Genomic DNA, 20,467 nt, shown 5'->3' with positions numbered 1-20,467 from the left:
TTTATTAAATAAAAATAGACCTCAGGAAAACTTTACAGCTAATTATTGGACAGATGGTTTCAGGACACTTAGAGAAGGACTCTGCAGTCATGTGAAGCCAGCCTGGAATCCTTAACATGCCACATTAAATTAACCTGATTTCATTTTTGAAAGAGATAATTAGATGGTGGCTAGAGGAAATGAGATCAACTTAATGAATCTTGGTTTTAGTGAAGTACTTAATAAAGTGTCTTATGATATGTCCCTGTGAACAGATATGGGATATAAGTGGATAATTATGTGGCTAAGAAGTTTCACTGCTGATTAAATAACCAAACAGTGTTAACCTGGAGGGAAGGTCTTAATGGTATGGAAATGGTTCTCTCCTGGGTTCTTCCAAATATAGCATTGCTACTAATGACTTAGCAATACAGAAAACACAAAAAGTATATAGGTTTAAGATGGGTGGTAGCTAGATGAGAAGGGACTGACTGGACTAAATATAGAATTTAGAGATTGTTTAGTTTAATCTGTCATCTAACATTGAGTTCCTTCTACAATAACCCTGGACATATGATGACTAGCCTTGAAAATAGGACGTGGGACCTTGTGAGCATTTCCTCCCTTTGAACAGTTCTAACTGCTAGACTGTTCTTTTTCATGTTAAATCAAAATGCATCAAAGTAATGACTGCCATTAGTATAACGGCCAAGAATGTAAGTGTTTAAATCAGAATGCGTGGGTTAAATCCTACTTTCTCTACCTATTATGTCACTGGAAAAATTTATTCAATCTTTTTGTGACTTGGTTTCCTTTTATTTAAGATGAGACTAACATAATATACTTCTGTAGGATTTTTAAGAAGATTAAGAGAGCTATAAATTCTTTGGATTATGCCTGAATAGTGGTAAATACTCAATAACTATTAGATATTATTACACAGAACAAGTTTCATACATGGATTCAATGATAATTCCATAAATATTTATAAAGAAGAATTATAATACTCTGTCTTCTCTTTTCTCCAAGATAAACATGTGCCCCGGTGTCCACACCCTGTACATCCTGGTCATTTTGCTCTATGCATATGTCCTACTTTGTCAATGATCCTTAAAACTGATGCTTGAACAAGAACAAAGTAACCATTAAGGCAGGGCAACAGCCCATATGATTAGACTTTGTGAATATTTGTGAGACTGAGGATGCCAGCTAGGTGCCAACACTAAATTTGACCATACAATAGAACTATGATTCCTTTTATATTTTAATTCTTAACTAACACTGGTCTGGAAAATTGTAATCATTTGACACCTCTGAAATTTTTATTTTGAACACCCACTTTCTAAATGCGGGGGCCTGATGCGGCGGGGATCTCCCTTTTCCATGGCCAGCATGGAGAGAGATGAAACTGGTTCTTGATAGAGGCGTCTGGGGATTGAGAAATAAAGAAATAAAGAGACACAGAAGTAGATGCAAGCTGGGTCCTGGGTGGGTCGCTGACCTCTTCTGCTGGAGAGACAGATGACTCCCTGAGCCACGCAGCACATTTATTTATACTCCCATATACAAGGGGGGTTCACCGGAAAACTTAAGATTAAAGGAGCTTGGGAGGGCCCAGGTCTATTTCATTTCCTCTTTCCCGGTGCTAGACTGGTTCCACATCTCAAAGCCCTCTTCCAGAACCTAGACAAAGGTAAGCCAGGAAATGACAACACCTCCACACTCCTGGGGCGGGGGTGCAACTGACATGACTCTCTCAAATATCTTGGGCTTAATCAACAGCAATCTAAAGAATGTCCATGTGTCTTCCCAGGGGGCCCTCTACACTAAATAACTACCTTCAATTCTATTAGTATTTCCCTGCTGTGATGACCATCTAGCCATTGATCCCATAACCTTTCTAAATCCATCAGCCTCTAAGTGGGAGAGCTCACTGTAAAATGAAGCAGGATAATGAGGCAACAGTTATATTTCTTGTTTGACTTTGTTTTAAATGATGGGCAATACTAGACCATCTTTGAAACCGATGAGAATGATAGAGATTGATGATGTGGGAGAGAGGATAACTAAAGGAAATGTGTGAGAAGCAAGCTAATAGCTCTCAAACTTATACTTCTAGCCTACACTTTTTCTGTAGCTCAGGAGTTCTACCTCTAGCTATCTATTGCCAACTCCATCTGGGTCTAGCATAGCATTAAAAATTTAACATGGCCCAAACTGATTTCTTCCAACCAACCTAGTTTGCCCTCTAGTACTTCCCATCTCTAGAAATACCACCTCCAATATCTCACATCATAAACCTAGCAGTCATCCTTGATCTGCATGTTTAATTCCATATTCAAGCCATCAAGAAATCCTACCAATTCTGTTTCTAGATCTGTCCACTTCACTTGTCCCCTATGGTTGCCATCGTCTTGTAAGGTAAGATAATCTATTATCTAAAACTAGTAATAGAACTTTCTTCAGTGATGGGAAGTTCTATATCAGTGTGTCCAGTATGGTAGTCAGTTACTACATATAGCAACTGAGCACATTTTATTTCATTTTAACAAATTTAAATAGCAACACTGATTGGACAACCCAGGTCTAGACTACTACCATAGCTTCACAGTTGTTGATATAATTCACCCCATTGCCCTAAAATCCACTCCTCTACACAGCAGCCAGAACAGCCCTCACATGCTGCCCTTGCTAAGTGTTCCGCGCTCAAAACGCTGGAGATACATCAATGAAGAAAAGAGACTAAGTATCATTCTCAGGAAATTTTCATTCTGGTGGAGGGAGAAAGATTTTAGCCAAATAAATATATATTCGCCAGGTCATGATAAATGCTAAGAAGAAAAAGTGAAAAGCGGCCGTTAGGATTATGGGATAGAAGTGGCCTCGGAGATGTATTGTTAAATAGCATTATGTTTTCTTAATTATCTGTCTTCCTAAGAGAAGGTGGCAGTGATCATCTGACTTGTGCACCATTGTGTCTCCAATGTGCCTAACACATCAGGAAATGAATGAATTTAACCTGTAATTTAATATGGCGTTTACTAATTACTGATGTCTTACTTTCATGGAATAAATGGAAGAAGGGTGACCAGATGACCTTAATTTTGCTAATTTATTTTCATTAAAATATTGTAAAAGATTTCCAATGGAAAGTATTTGGCGGCTAACTACCACTCCATTCACATTCTCATCAATAATTAAAAACTAGCTAAAAACTGCTGAATTCTACTTAGGTGAACAAAAAAATTTAGCAAGAAAAGATAACTAAGACTATGTAGAATTGTAGACAGTGTGGTTCTATAAGGGATAGCCCTTCTAACTAGCTAAGAGAATAGCAATGGGGCTCTATGTTCAATAGTTTAAAAAAAATCCTTATAGAAATTGCATGTTTCATTGAAATAAAATTATGTAAGGTATATAAAATTATGTGAAATAAAATTGTATAAACTAGTAAACAAATGCTAGTTCCCTCATTTTTACACAGAATCATACAAGCTAATTAAAGAAAAACAAGTTGTCTCATTTTAACCATTTGATACCTCTAAATTTTAGATTAATCAGAACTTTTAAAGAAGAATAATGTAGCCAGGTTGGAGAGCACTTAAGCGTAAAAATGAGAAAAGCATCCCCTGAAACCCGTGTGACGTGATGCTCACAGCTAGAATGTGCTGTTCTCTTGGAAATAAACAATCTCACAGAACATCAACAACCGATAGGACTCTCTGCATCTGTAATAGGGTGAGATAAAAAAAAGGTCACGCGCAGCCACCAAAATACCAAACAAATCTCCTCCCTCCGGTCCCCCAACCCTTTTTCTCAGCTAAAATGAGGGAGTGCTACTCATTTGTGGTTTTATCCTTACTCAAGTCAGGCCTCCCTGTAATTGAGATATCCAAATCATAAAATTGCCTCACTTCCTGACAGCAACTAATCTAGAGCCAAGTCCACAGCTTTAGTCCCTCTGCAAAACTACCCAAGCAAAACCCAAATCCTATAGTAGACTCTTTCTAACACCCTCTAACTGAGACCTCCTGGTGTATGTTCTCCCTCTCTGCAGTGAGTAACAAATCCAAATTTTTCAACCACGGATGTGTTCCGTGGGTCTTTGGCTCCAGGGCTTTAATGAGAGTTGAGTTGTAAGGTCTGTTGCTGTAGATATCTCTAATTAATCTTAAGGAGAATTAATAGCTTAAAATGCTCTATCTTCCCCTCCCCCATACTCTAGTTGCCTTAGAAATCTTGATAGGTACCAAACTCACCAATAAGAAAAAGTTAGGCTCAGTGGATAGAGCGTCAGCCTGTGGACTGAAAGGTCCCAGGTTCGATTCCGGTCAAGGGCATGTACCTTGGTTTCTGGTACATCCCCAGTAGTGGGTGTGCAGGAGGCAGCTGGTCGATGTTTCTTTCTCATTGATGTTTCTAACTCTCTATCCTTCTCCCTTCTTCTCTGTTAAAATAATCAATAAAATATGTTTTTTTAAAGAAAAAGTTAGGTAAACTTGCAATTTTGAAGCAAATTGTTGGACATATTGATGTTATAAATCCTGGAATATCACAGAAGAGATCAAGGTCCTTGGAAAAGATACTATCAAAAACTCTCCTGTTGCCCTTTGTGACAGGTGATTTGTAAGGGTGTCCTGAGTGGCAGAACTGGGAGGAGACTGGAGAGAGGTGATGTAATATTGGATTACAAAATCTTTGGAAAAGTTTCCCTCTGTGAGTCAGTCTTAGCACAGGATATCCAAGCATGTTAGACACCATGTGGTCAATAAATTTGTAAAGATTATTCAATCTAATTAGCCTTTTCCTTTTTAATTTACCCTGGGTCTAAAAATGGCCATTTTTATTGTGAGAATGAAACCTGAATAAGCATATTTTCAAAAAAGTTACCTAAATATTCAGTTTAGAAAATGAAATCTCTTAAAACATATTACCTCTTGAGAAAAAACAAATTTGAGTGCTCCCTAATGGTAAAGGGAGATAAAAATCACTGGACTTAAATCAAGAAGAGCTGGTTTTAAAGGTGAAGATCCTGTGTGTGTGGTCTCATGCTCAGCTCATTGTGCTCTGGGATTCTGATTAAGGATCTGATGGCAAATCACTGACAACAAATGATATTGTTCCCAAGGTAATTGTAGGTCATATTTTCCACATATATGCATTATATAAATACTTAGTGCCATTTAACATAGGCCATTTAAGAAATATCAATTTACCAAGTAATCTTGATTGCTGATCTGGTCCATCCTAAATATTGAAGTAATCCCATTCACAGTTCCAAGATTCTTCTGTTTTCATCTTTAATCACTGCCTTAATTTTATTTCCTGATATGGAAAACAAAGTCCAAGTGCAGTTCAGCATGTTTGGATAAGTATTAGGATAATTTGGATATGTGATTATAACAGAACCAACAGGAACCAAATCCAATACTGGACATCCTTAAGGGAAAAGAAAAAAGAATATTTAATACAGTAATAAAAAAGCTGAGTTACTTCTTAAATCTAGCTTTAATGTCTACAAGTGGGTCATTAAAACTTCAACTATAGAGTACTTTTATTAATTTCTTTCATTGTTCCTTTGTTTCTAAAGTTCCTTATAAGTTTAAATTACTTTTGTTTTGAAAAACTTATACCCCCCTAAAAAGACAGACTGAATAAAGTTCTTTGACTTTAACTCACAAACTGTAAACCACTAAATCACTAACTTCTACATTTCAATGTAGTTTTGTTGCTCATATGTAATATACAATTTCATTTAATATTCACAATCATGAGAACTAGATTTTATTATCTTCAGTCTAGAGATGAGTGAAGTCACAATTGACATTCAACAGGTTTGTCCTAAGACTTTTAGGACTTCCCTAGATTTGCAAATACCACAATAATATTTTATTTTCCCATGAATTCAGTAAGAAATAATTTCAATATCAAAAAATGTGAGTAAAGAACAAGAAAAGCAGGTTGAGAAGTAGATTTGAGTATTTGGTTAAACTAAATCTACAAGCAAATTCTATGCACCTAAAATTCAGCTTGACAGCATGTGTAATTCAAATTATATATATTTATTAGGTAGAAAAATCTGGGTCACTTTCAGGTAGTTGAAACCAGGATATTAAATTTCATAAGAGCCATGGCACTACTATACCAGAAAAGAGAATTGAGGAATTCAATCACATTTTGGGCCTACTCCAAATGTTCTAGGTATTATCCAACCTAAAATTAATGCCATCCAAAATTGATTTATTTAATCAATAATTGTAGCTCTTTAGTTTCACTATGCAAAGGTCAAGGAAAAAAGAGAGAGACAGAGAGGCAGAGAGAAATACATACATAATCCAAAATACATAAAATATATGCCAAGAATGTCAATAAATAGACTTAAAATAGCTAGGAGGAGTCCCATGAACAAAACAGATGAGCTTCTTATCCATTAATTGGGTAAGGTGCTACCTCCTTTTTCTCCCTAATCTACCCTGGGTGTCATCACTCCAAAGTTTAACACTAAGACAATTCATACAAGTCCATATTTCACTATAAGGCAACTAAAATCAGGCCACAAATACCTGGAAGTTATTGACAGAAGTCAGAGTACTCTTTTTAATAAGGAGTGTTCAGCAACAAGGATATTCCTGATTCTATTTCCACCATATTATGTAACCAAAGCCAAGCTAATTGGATTCCTTACCTCCTTTATTATCTTATCTCTATCATTAAATTTAACTTTTCCTCTCATGAAATCTAGAATAAGAAAATATTCATGGTCAATACATCCAAGCAAACATTTTATATTTTTATTCTTCTGATTATATTTTTTTAATTGACTTTTTACAGAGAGGAAGAGAGAGGGATAGAGAGTTAGAAACATCAATGAGAGAGAAACATTGATCAGCTGCCTCTTGCACACCCCCTACTGGGGATGTGCCCGCAACCAAGGTACATGCCCTTGACCGGAATCGAACCTGGGACCCTTGAGTCCGCAGGCTGACGCTCTATCCACTGAGCCAAACCAGTTTCGGCGATTCTTCTGATTATAAGTGATACAGGCACATCATAGAAAATTTCAAAAATACAGACTTCAAAGAAGAAAATAAAAAGTCTCCTGTAGTTCTGGCCTATAAGTAACCAATACTCCTAATTTAATGTAAATCTTGCCAGGCATTTTTCTATGCTATATGTACATCTACACTAATATGTATATCTACACTAATAAAAGAGAAATATGCAAATTGACCATACCTCCATGATGCCCACCAGCCAATCAGGAGTAAGCATGCAAATTAACCCAACAAAGATGGGTTAATTTGCAAAGCTAGGCATGGAGCGAAGACTGAAGACTGAAGACTGAAAACTGAAGACTGAAGACTGAAGAGGCTTGGCTTGTCTGCTCCAGCCTGAGCGAAGGCCTGGGTCCCGGGTGCCAGAGGAAAACCTGTGCCGGAAGCCAGGGGAAGGAAGGCCTATTGCACGAATCTTCATGCAACGGGCCTCTAGTATTGTTATAATATTCCAAGTACCCAGAAAAAATGGACACAATTTTTAGGTGCTATATGAAAAAATAAAATAATCCAACCAATCTTACTTTTAAAGAGATTTAGCTTGAGGCCTCCACAGAGTACAAAAATCACAACCTTAAATATTATTTTGTCTTCCCCCCTAAATCTGACAAATGAAACAGAGAATTCCAATCTGTTTATTTGGTAACATAGTCTTCCGAAGAAAGCACAATAAAACAAACATATAAACAAATTTAAAAAGGCAATATATTTACCAGAAATATGAAAAGAATATCTCAAAGAAAATTCTTCCATGGCCATACTGACATTGTATGTGAAAATCAACGATAAGAGGACCATGAGATTTTAGTGAAGGTGAATCTCCATCACATAAATTTCCTAGCCAAAAAAAATTCTTACCACTCATCAAGGCTAAGGTTATTGAGCAAAATAAGAGAAAATAAAATCCTATTTTTGAAATTACAAATTTATGCCATATTTATTCCTAACAATACAAGAATGGGAAAAGTAAGCAGAATAAAACCCAATTAAAATAGAGAGTGATAAGTTCCAGATTCCTGAATCTAAGCAGTTCTAAGAGGTTCTAAACCAATTAGGACACAGTACCCAGTTCATATAATGTCTGGACTAACCTTAGTAGATATTTTTTAAGCTACTTATTGTTAGAAAAGGTGACATGGTCTAGCTAGTTCCTCAGGGAACAACAAAAAATTAATTTTGTCACCAAACTTAAGTAAAATAATCATCTATAGGGAGTGTATTTGAGCCTTCGCTGTATACTGGTACAACGTTCATTTATTTGCAGCATACCAATTGAATAAGAGGCAAGTTGCAGTAACTAGCATGAAAGTCAAAACCACTAGCTCATCTAAATGAAACTTTTTAGGAAGTCATTTTTAGAGGTCTCCTGAGACTCAGAAGCCTAGAACTAATTAGCAACGGTGCACCCTCCCATTGCCCCAGGACATAAAGCACCCTTCAGAAGTTGATGGAGTTGGAACTCCTACAGGGATTGTTCTCGATCTTATCAGGTGGACTGCTAGTAGCCATGAAGTTCTTTCTCACAGAGCTAATTCAACTAGAACAAAACAATTTTTCATCTTCTCTTGCTTCTTATAGTTTTAAGATCAGAATGTTCATTCACTAGAGAAAATTTAGATAATTTCAAAAATAATTACTCATAATCTTGCACTCCAGCATTATCCACTTAAACATATTGGTGTGTTTTCCTTTAGGCCTTTATGTAGCACTTAAAATTTTTAATTGTACTATGTAGTTTTTCATCCTGGTCTCATTCAATATTACATGTAGGGTTTTCCAGTTTCATAAAAACATTATGTGAAAATATTTTATTTAGTGCCTGAATAACATTTTATCCTGTGGATTAACTATACTTTTCTTAACCAATTTCCCATTTAAATTAATTTTTTGGCCATTATAAGTAACACTAGCTAAACAAATATCTTGTACATAAATGTCTTTACACATATATAATGTATATTTTTAATAAGTATGGCTAAAAATAGAAACACTGAATAAACAGTTAACTTTTGAAAAATTTCTATATCTCCCTCCAGAAAGTGTACTCCCATACTATACTTCAACGATAACATAAAAATGCCAGCCACACTTCATTTTATTTAATAAGTCTAATCACTTTAAAATATTTTTTGGCAACTTACTATGTAAAATTTTTTCTCAGTCCTGTTTAACAAGGTTAAATATTTTTTTTCTCATATGTGTTTATTTGTCTATAAATTGCTCATGTAGGTTACTTACTCATTTTTCTATTAGGGTATTATCTACAAAAATAGTGATTCAGAGTTGTATTTCAAAATTAATTGGTTAAACTCTTATTTGTTGTACTTATTTTTTTTTTTTAACTTACATTAGAGATCCTCTTAGTTAAAAAAATAAATGTTGCTTTATACTTGCTGAGTCAAGTAGTGGTCCATTACAAAAGTCATAGTCATGGATATCATAAGGTTGATGATTTAAATCTGCTTTCTATGATAAACCATTTCAACTTTGATCAAACATGGTATTTTCTGAAACAAACATCTAACAAAGGTAGTATGCTATAACATTCATAGTTTCAAGGTTTCGAGTCAATAAAGAACTATTAAGATGTTTTGCTATTATAGGAAAACTGTCCTTTTCATTAAACAGATGGCCAGAGGATTAATTTCATTGTGACAAGACACAAAATAAGAAGAGATTTAATTTAGATTGTATAGTAACTGATATGCAAACATTCACTAACTCTTCTTATCTATTAAAAGAGGCTAATGGTTAACCCAGTGCTTTTTGTTCTCAAAATCACTTGGGTCAATAGTTTGTCATTCTCTAGGAAATGAACAAAAGTCAAAAGCTTTGGAGACTGCTTTTAACTTGAAATTTAATCAAGGCCGAGTCAAAGATATTGGACCTATAAATTTATTTTTACAGATTTGAGCTTTTCTAATACAGATTTAAACATTCTCTATGTTAATTATCTTAACCCTTTCCCAGACTTGTTGATAATCTCATTTATTTGTTTTTTAGATTTTGTTTTGGTTAGAGCAGAAAATGTTTTAATTATATAGAAATTTATTGATAATTTTCCATTTTCTTTCATTTGTTTTATATGAGAAGGTCCTTTTCCATCTATAGTTAAAATAATTACCTATTTTTTCTACTTTTAATGGCTTAAGAAAAATGTTTAACTCTTTAATCAGCTATTCTATGATATGATGAAGAATAAAGTTTATTTTCCTCTCTGAATTGTAATGTCAACTTTATCATAAAAATGCCTGTATTTCTGATTTCACTTCTGGTCCACTTATATGTGTCTCTTCTTGTGCTAGCACTACTCTGTTTTAATTATCATTGTTTTAAAATATCTGATAATTTGCTTCATCACCTGGTCTTTTTCCCCCCAAAGCATTTTCAGCTCGTGTATTTATTTTAAGGAAAAACTTTAGACTTATCAAGTTCTTCCTTACTCTCTGAAAAAAAGGTCCCATTAGAATTATATTGGGAAATATATTATACTTTTAAATTAATTTGGGATGAAGTAATGTTTATTTGGTCTTCCAGTATTAGAATGTAATACTTTTCGCTATTCAGATCTGTTTGTGTGTACGTGTCTAAGTGTGGGTTTGTATATGTGTCTGTGTATAAAGTTTTACATTTGATGATAAGTCTCATATATTATTTTATGGTTATTCCTAGCTTTATGGTTTTTGTTGTTAACTATAATGGAAATGTCTTTTCCATTATATGTTAACTAATTTTTACTGGCATGGTTTTAAAGATATAATTGCTATATAATTAATTTATATCTAGATTTCTTTTTTTTTTAATCTTTATTGTTCCGATTATTACAGTTGTTCCTCTTTTTTCACCCCCATAGCTCCCCTCCACCTGGTTCCCACCCCACCCCACCCTCTGCCCTTACCTCCCCCGCACTGTCCTCATCCATAGGTGTATGATTTTTGTCCAGTCTCTTCCTGCATCCCCCACACCCCTTTCCCCCTGAGGATTGTCAGTCCACTCCCTTTCTATGCCCCTGATTCTATTATATTAACCAGATTGTTCTGTTCATCAGATTTTTTATTCACTTGATTTTTAGATTCACTTGTTGATAGATATGTATTTGCTGTTCATAATTTTTATCTTTACCTTTTTCTTCTTCTTCCTCTTCTTAAATACCTTTCAGCATTTCATATAATACTGGTTTGGCGGTGATGAACTCCTTTAGCTTTTTCTTATCTGTGAAGCTCTTTATCTGACGTTCAATTCTGAATGATAGCTTTGCTGGGTAGAGTAATCTTGGTTGTAGGTTCTTGCTATTCATCACTTTGAATATTTCTTGCCACTCCCATCTGGCCTGCATAGTTTCTGTTGAGAAATCAGCTGACAGTCGTATGGGTGCTCCCTTGTAGGTAACTGTTTTTCTCTTCCTGCTTGTAAGTTTCTCTCTTTGTCTTTTGCTCTTGGCATTTTAATTATGATGTGTCTTGGTGTGGTCCTCTTTGGATTCCTTTTGTTTGGGGTTCTGTGTGCTTCCTGGACGTGTAAGTCTATTTCTTTCACCAGGTAGGGGAAGTTTTCTGTCATTATTTCTTCAAATAGGTTTTCAGTATCTTGCTCTCTCTCTTCTTCTGGCACCCCAATAATTCAGATGTTGGTACACTTGAAGTTGTCCCAGAGGCTCCTTACACTATCTTCATATTTTTGGATTCTTTTTGCTTTTTGCTTTTCCAGTTGGGTGTTTTTTGCTTCTTTGTATTTCAAATCTTTGACTTGATTCTTGTGATCCTCTAGTCTGCTGTTGGATCTCTGTATATTATTTTTTATTTCAGTCAGTTTATGCTTAATTTCTAGTTGGTCCTTTTTCATATCCTTGAGGGTCTCACTAAATTTATCGGCCTTTTCTAGAAAATTCTTGTAAAACCTTATAACCGTGGTTTTGAACTCTATATCCAGTTGTTTGCTTTCCTCCATTTCTTTCATTTGTGACCTATTTCTCTGTCTCTGCATTTTGGCTGCTTCCCTGAGTTGATAGAGTGGCTTGTGTGCTAGGTGTCCTATAGGTCCCAGTGGCTCAGCCTCCCCAGTTACCTGAGGTGGACACTCTTGGTGCAACCCTTTGTGGGCTGTGTGCACAGTCTTGTTGTAGTTAAGCCTTGATTGTTGTTGGTATCACTGGGAGGAATTGACCTCCAGGCCAATTGGCTGTGAGGATCAGCTGTTTCTATGATGGGAGAACTTTTGTGCTGGAGACACCCTTATGAGGCAAGACTTGCTTCAGTGAGGTTTTGGTGCTCACTGAGTCTGCTCACTGAGTGTGTCCCTTATGGATCTGAGGAGTTGTAGGATGGTCCTACTCTGACCCCTGGGTACACTGGCTCTTGGATCTCCAAGGAGGTGCTAATTTAGCCTCTGCCTGAGGCCACCCAGCAGGAGCTACAGAGAGATCTGCAGATTCCTCTTCTTTGTTTGGGTTTTGGAGGTGCCCAGATGAGGCCCAGCTGTGAAGCAATGCAAGCTGCTGTGGGGCCTTGAGCCTTCTTTTGGATGTTCTGGGTCTCTCTGACTCAGCTGCAGTTTGATAGGTAAGTTTAGAATTCAAGGGACCAGGCCATTCATATGCAAAAGCCTCTGCACACAGCTTGGGTGGGGTGGAGTCTCAGGGTGGAGCAAACAGCAATGGCTTCCTGTCAGCCCTGCCATAAGAGGCCCCTGGGTCTCAGTGTCCTGAGGTAATCGCTGCAAGCACCTCTGAGAGAAAGACACCCTTGAGTTCCGCCCGCTACTAGACAGTCCAGTTTCTCCCCGTATGAATCTGGGTTCCCAGAGTCTTGCCCGGAACCGGAGTTCAGAGCAGTCGGGAGCTTGTGTCTCCCTCCAGCTTGAAAAAGCCAGCTGCGTACTCAGTTGCCAGCCTTCTCCGCGCTCGCGCCTCCATACCTCTGCCTTCCGCACCTCCTCTGAGTCTCAGTGTGCTTTTCTCTTTCCTTCTTGTTGTGGAATTTCCACTCAGCCAATATTCCTGTGGTTCTGGATGATGTCCATTTTGTCTTTTAGTTGTAGTTTTGAAGTTGTTGTGCGAGGCGGCAAGTTTAGTTGTTTACCTATGCCACCATCTTGGTTTCCTGTATATCTAGATTTCTTAATATGACCTAGTTATATGATGCATAATATATTTTTCAATATTAAAAAACTATCCTTGCATTCTAGGAATAAATCATAATACTTGGTCATGCTAAATATTCATTGAATAATCTACTGACCTCAAGCATTAAGTTAGCGCCTAGAGTTTGTAAACCTTATTTGCAAAAATTGAAATTGAGTCATTAAAACTTTTGGAGGCAGAGACAGGAAGTAGTATATATGTTTTAAGAACTAATTCTAAGTAAAGATGAATAGGTGTGTAGTTCATTAACATTATACATTACTAGAGGCCTGGTGCACAAATTCGGGCACAGGTGGGGTCCCTTGGTCTGGCCGGTGATGGGGGCTGATTGGGGCCGACTGAGGGGAAGGACCGTGGAAGGTTAGCCAGCCATGGAAGGTTGGCTGTGGGAGTGCACTGACCACCAGGGGGTAGCTCCTGCATTGAGTGTCTGCCCCCTGGTGGTCAGTGTGTCATCATAGCAACCAGTTGACCAGTCATTTAGTCGACCAGTTGTAATGGTCACTTAGGCTTTTATATATATATAGATAACTAATATAGCTAATGTACTATTTCCCCGTTTTTCTGTATTTCTTTGTTCTTCCAAACTGTGTACACTAAGACACCCTACCCATGGAAAGGCAATATGGGGAAAAACAGTCTAATATTTTCTTCCAAGCAGCACAATTAAAGAATAGAAAGGGGAATGTATCTTTTTAATTCAAACACAGAAGAAGCTTGTTTTCTTTTGTATTAATTAACAGGCCTCATTAAAGTCTCCAAACCACCCTATGAGGCAATATAAGTGACAGGTATTCTGTAAGGCAAGAAAGGAGGAAGCACAGTTAGTTTCCAATGGTACTGGGCTCAGATCCTGCATTCTTCTCACAAGAAGCTATGAAGCTTTTGATGCAAAATTGGCTCAGAAACCAGGAAGCTCTGTGTTTATTGACATTTCCTTAAGTAGAAACACAAAGCTTGTCATTGTGCCTATTTCTGGGATGGTAACGTGTAAGTCCAAAGAAAAAAACAACAGTGGTTTAACAATTGGCTGATTTATCAACTCTGGCATGACCCTGGGATGTTTTTCATTTTTAGAAAGTCAAAGGCCAGTGAAATGCTGTATCTTCTCTCCCTCTGGGCAGTCGCCTTATTTCAGTAGGCATGCATATTGTTGACTACGTAAACTGGGAGTTTATAGTGCACCTGTCACTGAACTACTGTGTGGTAGAACTGAGATTTGAACCCAGGACCATCAGATCCCACCACATCGGTTACTGTTGGTCAGCCAGCCTAAACCCTGTTTCCATTTAATGTCTTTTCCTATATTGTTTTGCCTAATTGATATTATAGTCTCAATGTTCTTGTGTTACCATTGTCTAAAACTGCTTTATTCATCCTTTTTTTTTTGGTATTTCTGGGCAAATTTAATCTAAGTATGACCCAAGTAAGCAGCATATGGTTGGGTTTTGTTTGCAACTTAATTTGAGAGAGTATTTGATTAATCTCAATTATAAATCTAAAAAAATATAGTAACAGTAAGGTTTTTCAATATCATATAAGAGATGAATTTATATCAGACACTGAATATAAAACAATCCTATATAATAAAGAGGGAATATGCAAATTGACTGTCACTCTGCCACAAAGATGGTGGCGCCCACAGTGGAGGCAGGGTTTCCATAACACAAGATGACTGCACCCACAGTGGAGGCTGAGTTCCTGTAATGAGCCTTAATGAACATCAGCAGGGACCTGAGGCTGCGCTTCCCCCCACCCCCGCCCTTGTCGGGCTTGACTGGGGACCTCAAGTCACAACCCTCGCCCTAGCGCCAGGCTGGGAGACCTCAGGCCATGCCCCCAACCCAGCAGGGCTTGATGGGGGACCTCAGGCTGTGCCCCCCGCCCTGGTGCCAAGCCTGGGGACCTGAGGCTGCAAACCCTCGCCTGGTGGGGATTGACAGGGGACCTCAAGGTGCGTGCCCTGCCCTGGTGTTGGACCGGGGGACCTCAGCATGCTCCCCCCACCCCAGCACCAGGCTGGGGGACCTCAGGCCGCATCCCCTTCCCCGGCACCAGGCCAGGGTACCTGAGGCCACACACCCAGTGCCAGGCCGGGGGACATGAGGCCATGCCCCCCGCCTGGTGGGGCTTGACGGGGGACCTCAAGGTGCGGCCCTCCCCCACCACTGCTGGGCCTGGGGACCTCAGGCTGCTCCCCTCACCCTGGGCTGAGGGACCTCAGGTCATGCCTCCCCACCAGCTGGGCTTGACGGGGGACTTGAGGCTGTGCTCTCCTCCCAGTGGGGCTTGATGGGGGACCTAAGGCTGCACCCCCGGCCTGGTGGGCCTTGATGGGGGACCTCAGGCCACACACCCCCTGGCAGGGTTTGACAGGGGATTTCAGGCCATGTCCCCCACCCAGCAGGGCTTGATTGGGAACCTCAAGGTGCACCCCCTGCCCTGGCCCAGGCTGGGGGTCCTCAGGCTGTGCCCCCCACCCCGGCGTTGGGCCAGGGGACCTGAGGCTGCGCCCCCCCACTCGGCGGGGCTTGACAAGGGTGGGACCGGCTGGGTCTGGATCTAGCCCAATGGTGTGGGGCAGCTGGGTCTGGGTCTCATGCAATTTTGAGGCACACATGGGTGGGCGGGGACCCATGGTGTACCTAAGACTCTGACAAGAGGAAGATTTTCATATACATTTTACTAATTTTCTTTCATCTTTGACACTTCTATTATAGAGAAAGGGCAAATAGCAATATTAAAATATTTCCTCTAATTAATCCCCTTTTAATGTGCATGAATTTCGTGCACCGGACCACTGGTATTTCATAAAAGAAAATAAATAAATAAAACACAGTTTCTCCTGGGAGATTAATTACCTACTAATTTTTTGCCTAATCCAAATCCTTCATAAACCCATAGGTGACCCTGACAGGCCAAGGGTGTTGGCTTCATCTGGAAGTTGTAATATCTAGGCAAATGATGTGATTTAAAGGGGCTAATAACCTCCAGTGACAACTATGGCACAGATGGAAGAATATCAGAAATGATTTCTAAACAGCATATACTGTTATTTACTTTGTTTAGAATTTAATGCATCACTGTTATTAACTTAGCATGCCTTCGTTTTTATATCTACTCCTTTGTGCTTGAGTGAGAGAAAGATTTCTACTTTAATTTACAACAATGAAAAAATATTCTCTAATACTTAATGAGTCAAAAGGCTTAAGTAAATTCACCAATCATGGGAAATGGTTGGTGAGTCATGTAAGGTACTCAAAATTCTGACTGCCAATCTGTAAGAGTCAAGGTCTTACTCTTGCCTAAATTTTCTCCAAACTCCACCAAATCATATAAATTTAGTTAGGATTGACATTATATAAATCTTCACTTTTAATTTTTCCCTTTAAGTTTTTACATGTGTACTTTATTATTATTTTTATTATTAATTTTTTAATGGGCAAAGGGTTGGGGGTAAGAGGACTCACTTATCCTTTAAATTTATCTGTTGTTTAATTCCAGGAAAGTTCTATTTCCATCGTGGCAATTTTTAGAAACAATTACTGAGTACTTACTAAGTGCCAGAAGATTCTACACACATTATTTTAATCCCTAAAACTCTTCGATAGATATTTGAATTTCCAGTTTGCCTGATAAATTACCTCTTTTGTTGAAAAAATACAATTTATCAACAGGGATAATCTTGCAATCAGCTTTTGCATATTAAAGGCCTCAGATCAGGGATTATCTAAAAGTCTATCCTTTAAGGAGACAAGGTGAAAAATAAGACTTTAGACAAACACTAAGTGTTGCTACCTGTCAAGTAATCATTCACATACTTCTTTCATCAAAACAAATATTCTTGTCTCACCTCATAATGGTTCTGTGAAAATATCTTGGAATCTGTATGATTCCTGCTGGTTTGGTCAGAATAACATCATTACAAGGGGCCACATGCTCTTGGTTTGAATTGTGACGAAGTCTGGTTACTTTACTGACTTTTGGACCTAGAAATAAAGAAAGAAAAGGGAATGAGTATAAAACCAATTTTAAAGAGGCTTTGCTATATGCCCTTTCAGATCAAAGCTGCCAGTGTTCTTTTCTAATTGTTATAGAAAAAAGTTAACAGGAGGTGGTTAGTGTCACTGAGAAGTCTTTACCTGAAACATACAGAAAACCAGCTCCTCTCTCAGGATTATGTTTGGTACAGCCCAGGGTCTATGTGGGATAAATGCAGATAATGCTGGTTCCATGAAGAGTTCTATCTGAAAGCAAACCTATATAATAAAAGAGTAATGTGGAAATAGACTGAATGGTGGAACAACCAGTTGCTATGATGCACACTGACCACCAGGGGGCAGATGCTCAATGCAGGAGCTGCCCCCTGGTGGTCAGTGTGCTCCCACAGGGGAAGCGCTGCTCAGCCAGAAGCCAGCTCATGGCTGGAGAGTGCAGTGGCAGTGGTGGGAGCCTCTCCCACCTCCGCTGCAGGCAGGCGGTAAGGAACAAGGGGTCCCGGACTGCGGGAGCGATGTCTGACTGCTAGCTTAGACCCAATCCCCGAGGGATCCCGGACTGGGCCTCTAATACTGTTAATATAGTTCTTTGGGGGAAAAGTTTCAGATGGTATGCATACTTTTCTTTATTACTCACCTCATTTTCCCCCAAATTATCCGCACTGCTTTTTGGTGCCAAGGAGAGAAACAAGCTTTGAATTATCTATGCTCATAAAGAGTCAAAATTCCTCCTAATTACATGTTCTAAAAAACAACCTGTTAACTCTGAATCGCATAGCATCTAATATTTATATAGTTTGTTTTCAAAACTCACTCTAACCTTTTATTATTATAACTAGAGGCCTGGTGCATGAATCTGTGCACCAGTGGGGTCCCTCGGCCTGGCCTGTGGGAGCAGGCTGAAACTGGCTCTCCGACATCCCCTGAGGGGTCCTGGATTGGGAGAGGAAGCAGGCCAGGCCGAGGGACCCCACGGGTGCACGACTGAGGCCAGGGAGGGATGCAGGAGGTTGGCCAGCCAGGGAAGGACCACGGAGGGCTCCAGGGTGTGTCCAGCTTGTCTCGCTCAGTCCTGATCAGCCAGACTCCAGCAGCAAGCTAACCTACAGGTTGGAGCGTCTGCCCCCTGGTGGACAGTGCATGTCATAGCAAGTAGTTGAGCAGCCTTAGCATATTATGCTTTGATTGGCTGAACAGATGACCAGACCATCAGGCACTTAGCATATTAGGCTTTTATTATATAGGATATCACTATAAAGAAAACTCTGATACAGTGTAACAACCTGTCCAGAGCTAATCAGCCAGCCATGATTTCGAACCCAGGCCTTCTGATCCACAAGAATTACCACTGCAGAAAAGGCTCTCTGTGGTGTAGAATCACGATCACAGTCAAAAGTGTTATTTTGCAACCAATGTGTTCTAGCTATGTCTAGAAATCACAATTCTGGATGATTTACAAGTCAATTAAGTTATCCACTGAGCAGTTTCTCTTTTGGAGCAATCATAAACTCATTTCCCACAGAAACAATTTCTTACAAAACAATGTATAAGTTTTGAATATTCCTAAAAAGAAAAACAATGAGTTTTAACTTCATAAGTTTACAAAATGACCAAACGTACCTTGGACTTTAAAGATAATATAACTTATGCCAAAAGCACCTTGTACAAGGGAACAAAATGTCATCCTCACCAATGGTTCAGGGCTCATGAAAATTATTGGGTAAAGCCTTCTTGCACATACTTCACCTACATTAAAAAAATAAAATAAAATCTAGTGAAAAACAAGAACTCAAGATTTTTTTTAAGCAGTTTTCCTATTTTAGGCACTGGAATTATTTATATTTATGTATTATTTATTTTTATTGAAATATACACTGATTGGCCAGATTATTATGACCACCCCATCAGTACTTCATTGGGCCACTTTTTGCCTTCAATACGGCGGCGATTCTTCTTGGCATTGACTCCACGAGATGTTGAAAGGTGATGTGAGGAATCTGACATCATGCCTGATGGAATAGCACTGTCCAGTTCTGTGAGATCTGATGGTTGTGGAACCAGCTGCCTGATGGCTCTTTTAACTTAGTCCCACAAATGCTCAATTGGATTGAGATCTGGTGATTGTGGGGCCACCTAAGCAAGGTAAAGTCTCCCTCATGTTCTTGAATCCACTCCTGCACAATACGAGCACCGTGGCATGGCGCATTGCCTTGTTGGAAGAAGCCATCTCCATTGGGATATGTCATCAATATGATAGGATGAACTTGATCAGCAATGATACTTAGGTATGTTGTGCTATTCAGACGTTGTTCCACATGAATTAAAGGGCCCAAATCATGCCAGGAAAACATGCCCCAAACCATAGCACTGCCCCCACCAGCTTGAAAGGTTGTACTCATGCATGTGGAGTGCATGCTTTCATGCTGTTTCCACGAAATTCTCACTCTGCCATCTGCATGATGCCACTGGAAAGGTGATTCATCGGACCACATGACTTTTTTTCCAATGCTCGACTGTCCAATCCTTGTGTTTCTGTGCAAATTGGAGACGTTTTACCTTGGTAACTGCAGACAGCAAAGGTGTTCGAACAGGCCTTCGGCTTCCATATCCCATACGATGCAGTGTACGGCTAATTTGCCTACAAATGTCAGGTGGTCATAATAATCTGGCCACTCCGTTTATATGACATGCAACACGGTGTAAATTTAAGGTATACAACATGTTATTGGATATATTTATATATTGTAATGTTATTGCAGTTGTAGCAATAGTTAGCACCTGAACTGTGCTTAGCACGGCCAGGGGTGAACCTGAGGAGGGGTGGTGAAGGATTAAAGAAGGCAGACAAGAGAATACAGCTGGGGCTAGGTGGATCTCTTGTGCCTGGATGAGGACACAGAGAGACCCATTCTGCAAGCTGAAGCTTTATTTTGTAGTCAGAGCACACAAAGCAAAACAAGGGAAGTGGTCAACATGTTTACAATGTTCTTGCGAGTTTCACCTTGTTTTGGCAGCACTTGCTGCACCTTCCACAGCCCATTAGCTAGGTAGGAACAAGGGAGGACTATAAGGTCAAGCTTAATTATGCTGGGAGGGCTCTGCCCTCCAAGTTATGACTTGTTTGTGGCCCTGCCACAGGTCAGTGTGAGGCTTGACCCCATAGCTGCTCCCTATAAGCACCTCTATCACATCACATAATTACTTCTCTTTTTGTAATAGGAATAATTAAGACCTAGTCCCTCAGTAAGTTTGCTGATTATAATACAATACTGTTGTCTATATTCACTCTACTGTGC

The 20,467-nt window shown here is 39.0% G+C and overlaps 1 protein-coding gene across 1 annotated transcript in view; it reads right to left on the bottom strand.

The window, feature by feature from the left end:
* Positions 1-5,248: 5,248 nt before the first annotated feature.
* The window catches only part of OVCH1 (ovochymase 1), a 53,653-nt gene continuing 38,434 nt past the window's right edge, over positions 5,249-20,467 (bottom strand). The window contains 5 exon segments of the mRNA XM_054718615.1: positions 5,249-5,418; positions 16,035-16,121; positions 16,124-16,173; positions 17,027-17,162; positions 18,792-18,917. Of these exon segments, the coding sequence (XP_054574590.1) occupies positions 5,249-5,418; positions 16,035-16,121; positions 16,124-16,173; positions 17,027-17,162; positions 18,792-18,917 (569 nt within the window).

This window comes from Eptesicus fuscus, chromosome 7, assembly GCF_027574615.1.
Source record: "Eptesicus fuscus isolate TK198812 chromosome 7, DD_ASM_mEF_20220401, whole genome shotgun sequence".
Classification (NCBI taxonomy): Eukaryota; Metazoa; Chordata; class Mammalia; order Chiroptera; family Vespertilionidae; genus Eptesicus; species Eptesicus fuscus.
This window is presented reverse-complemented; position numbering and strand designations above follow the sequence as displayed.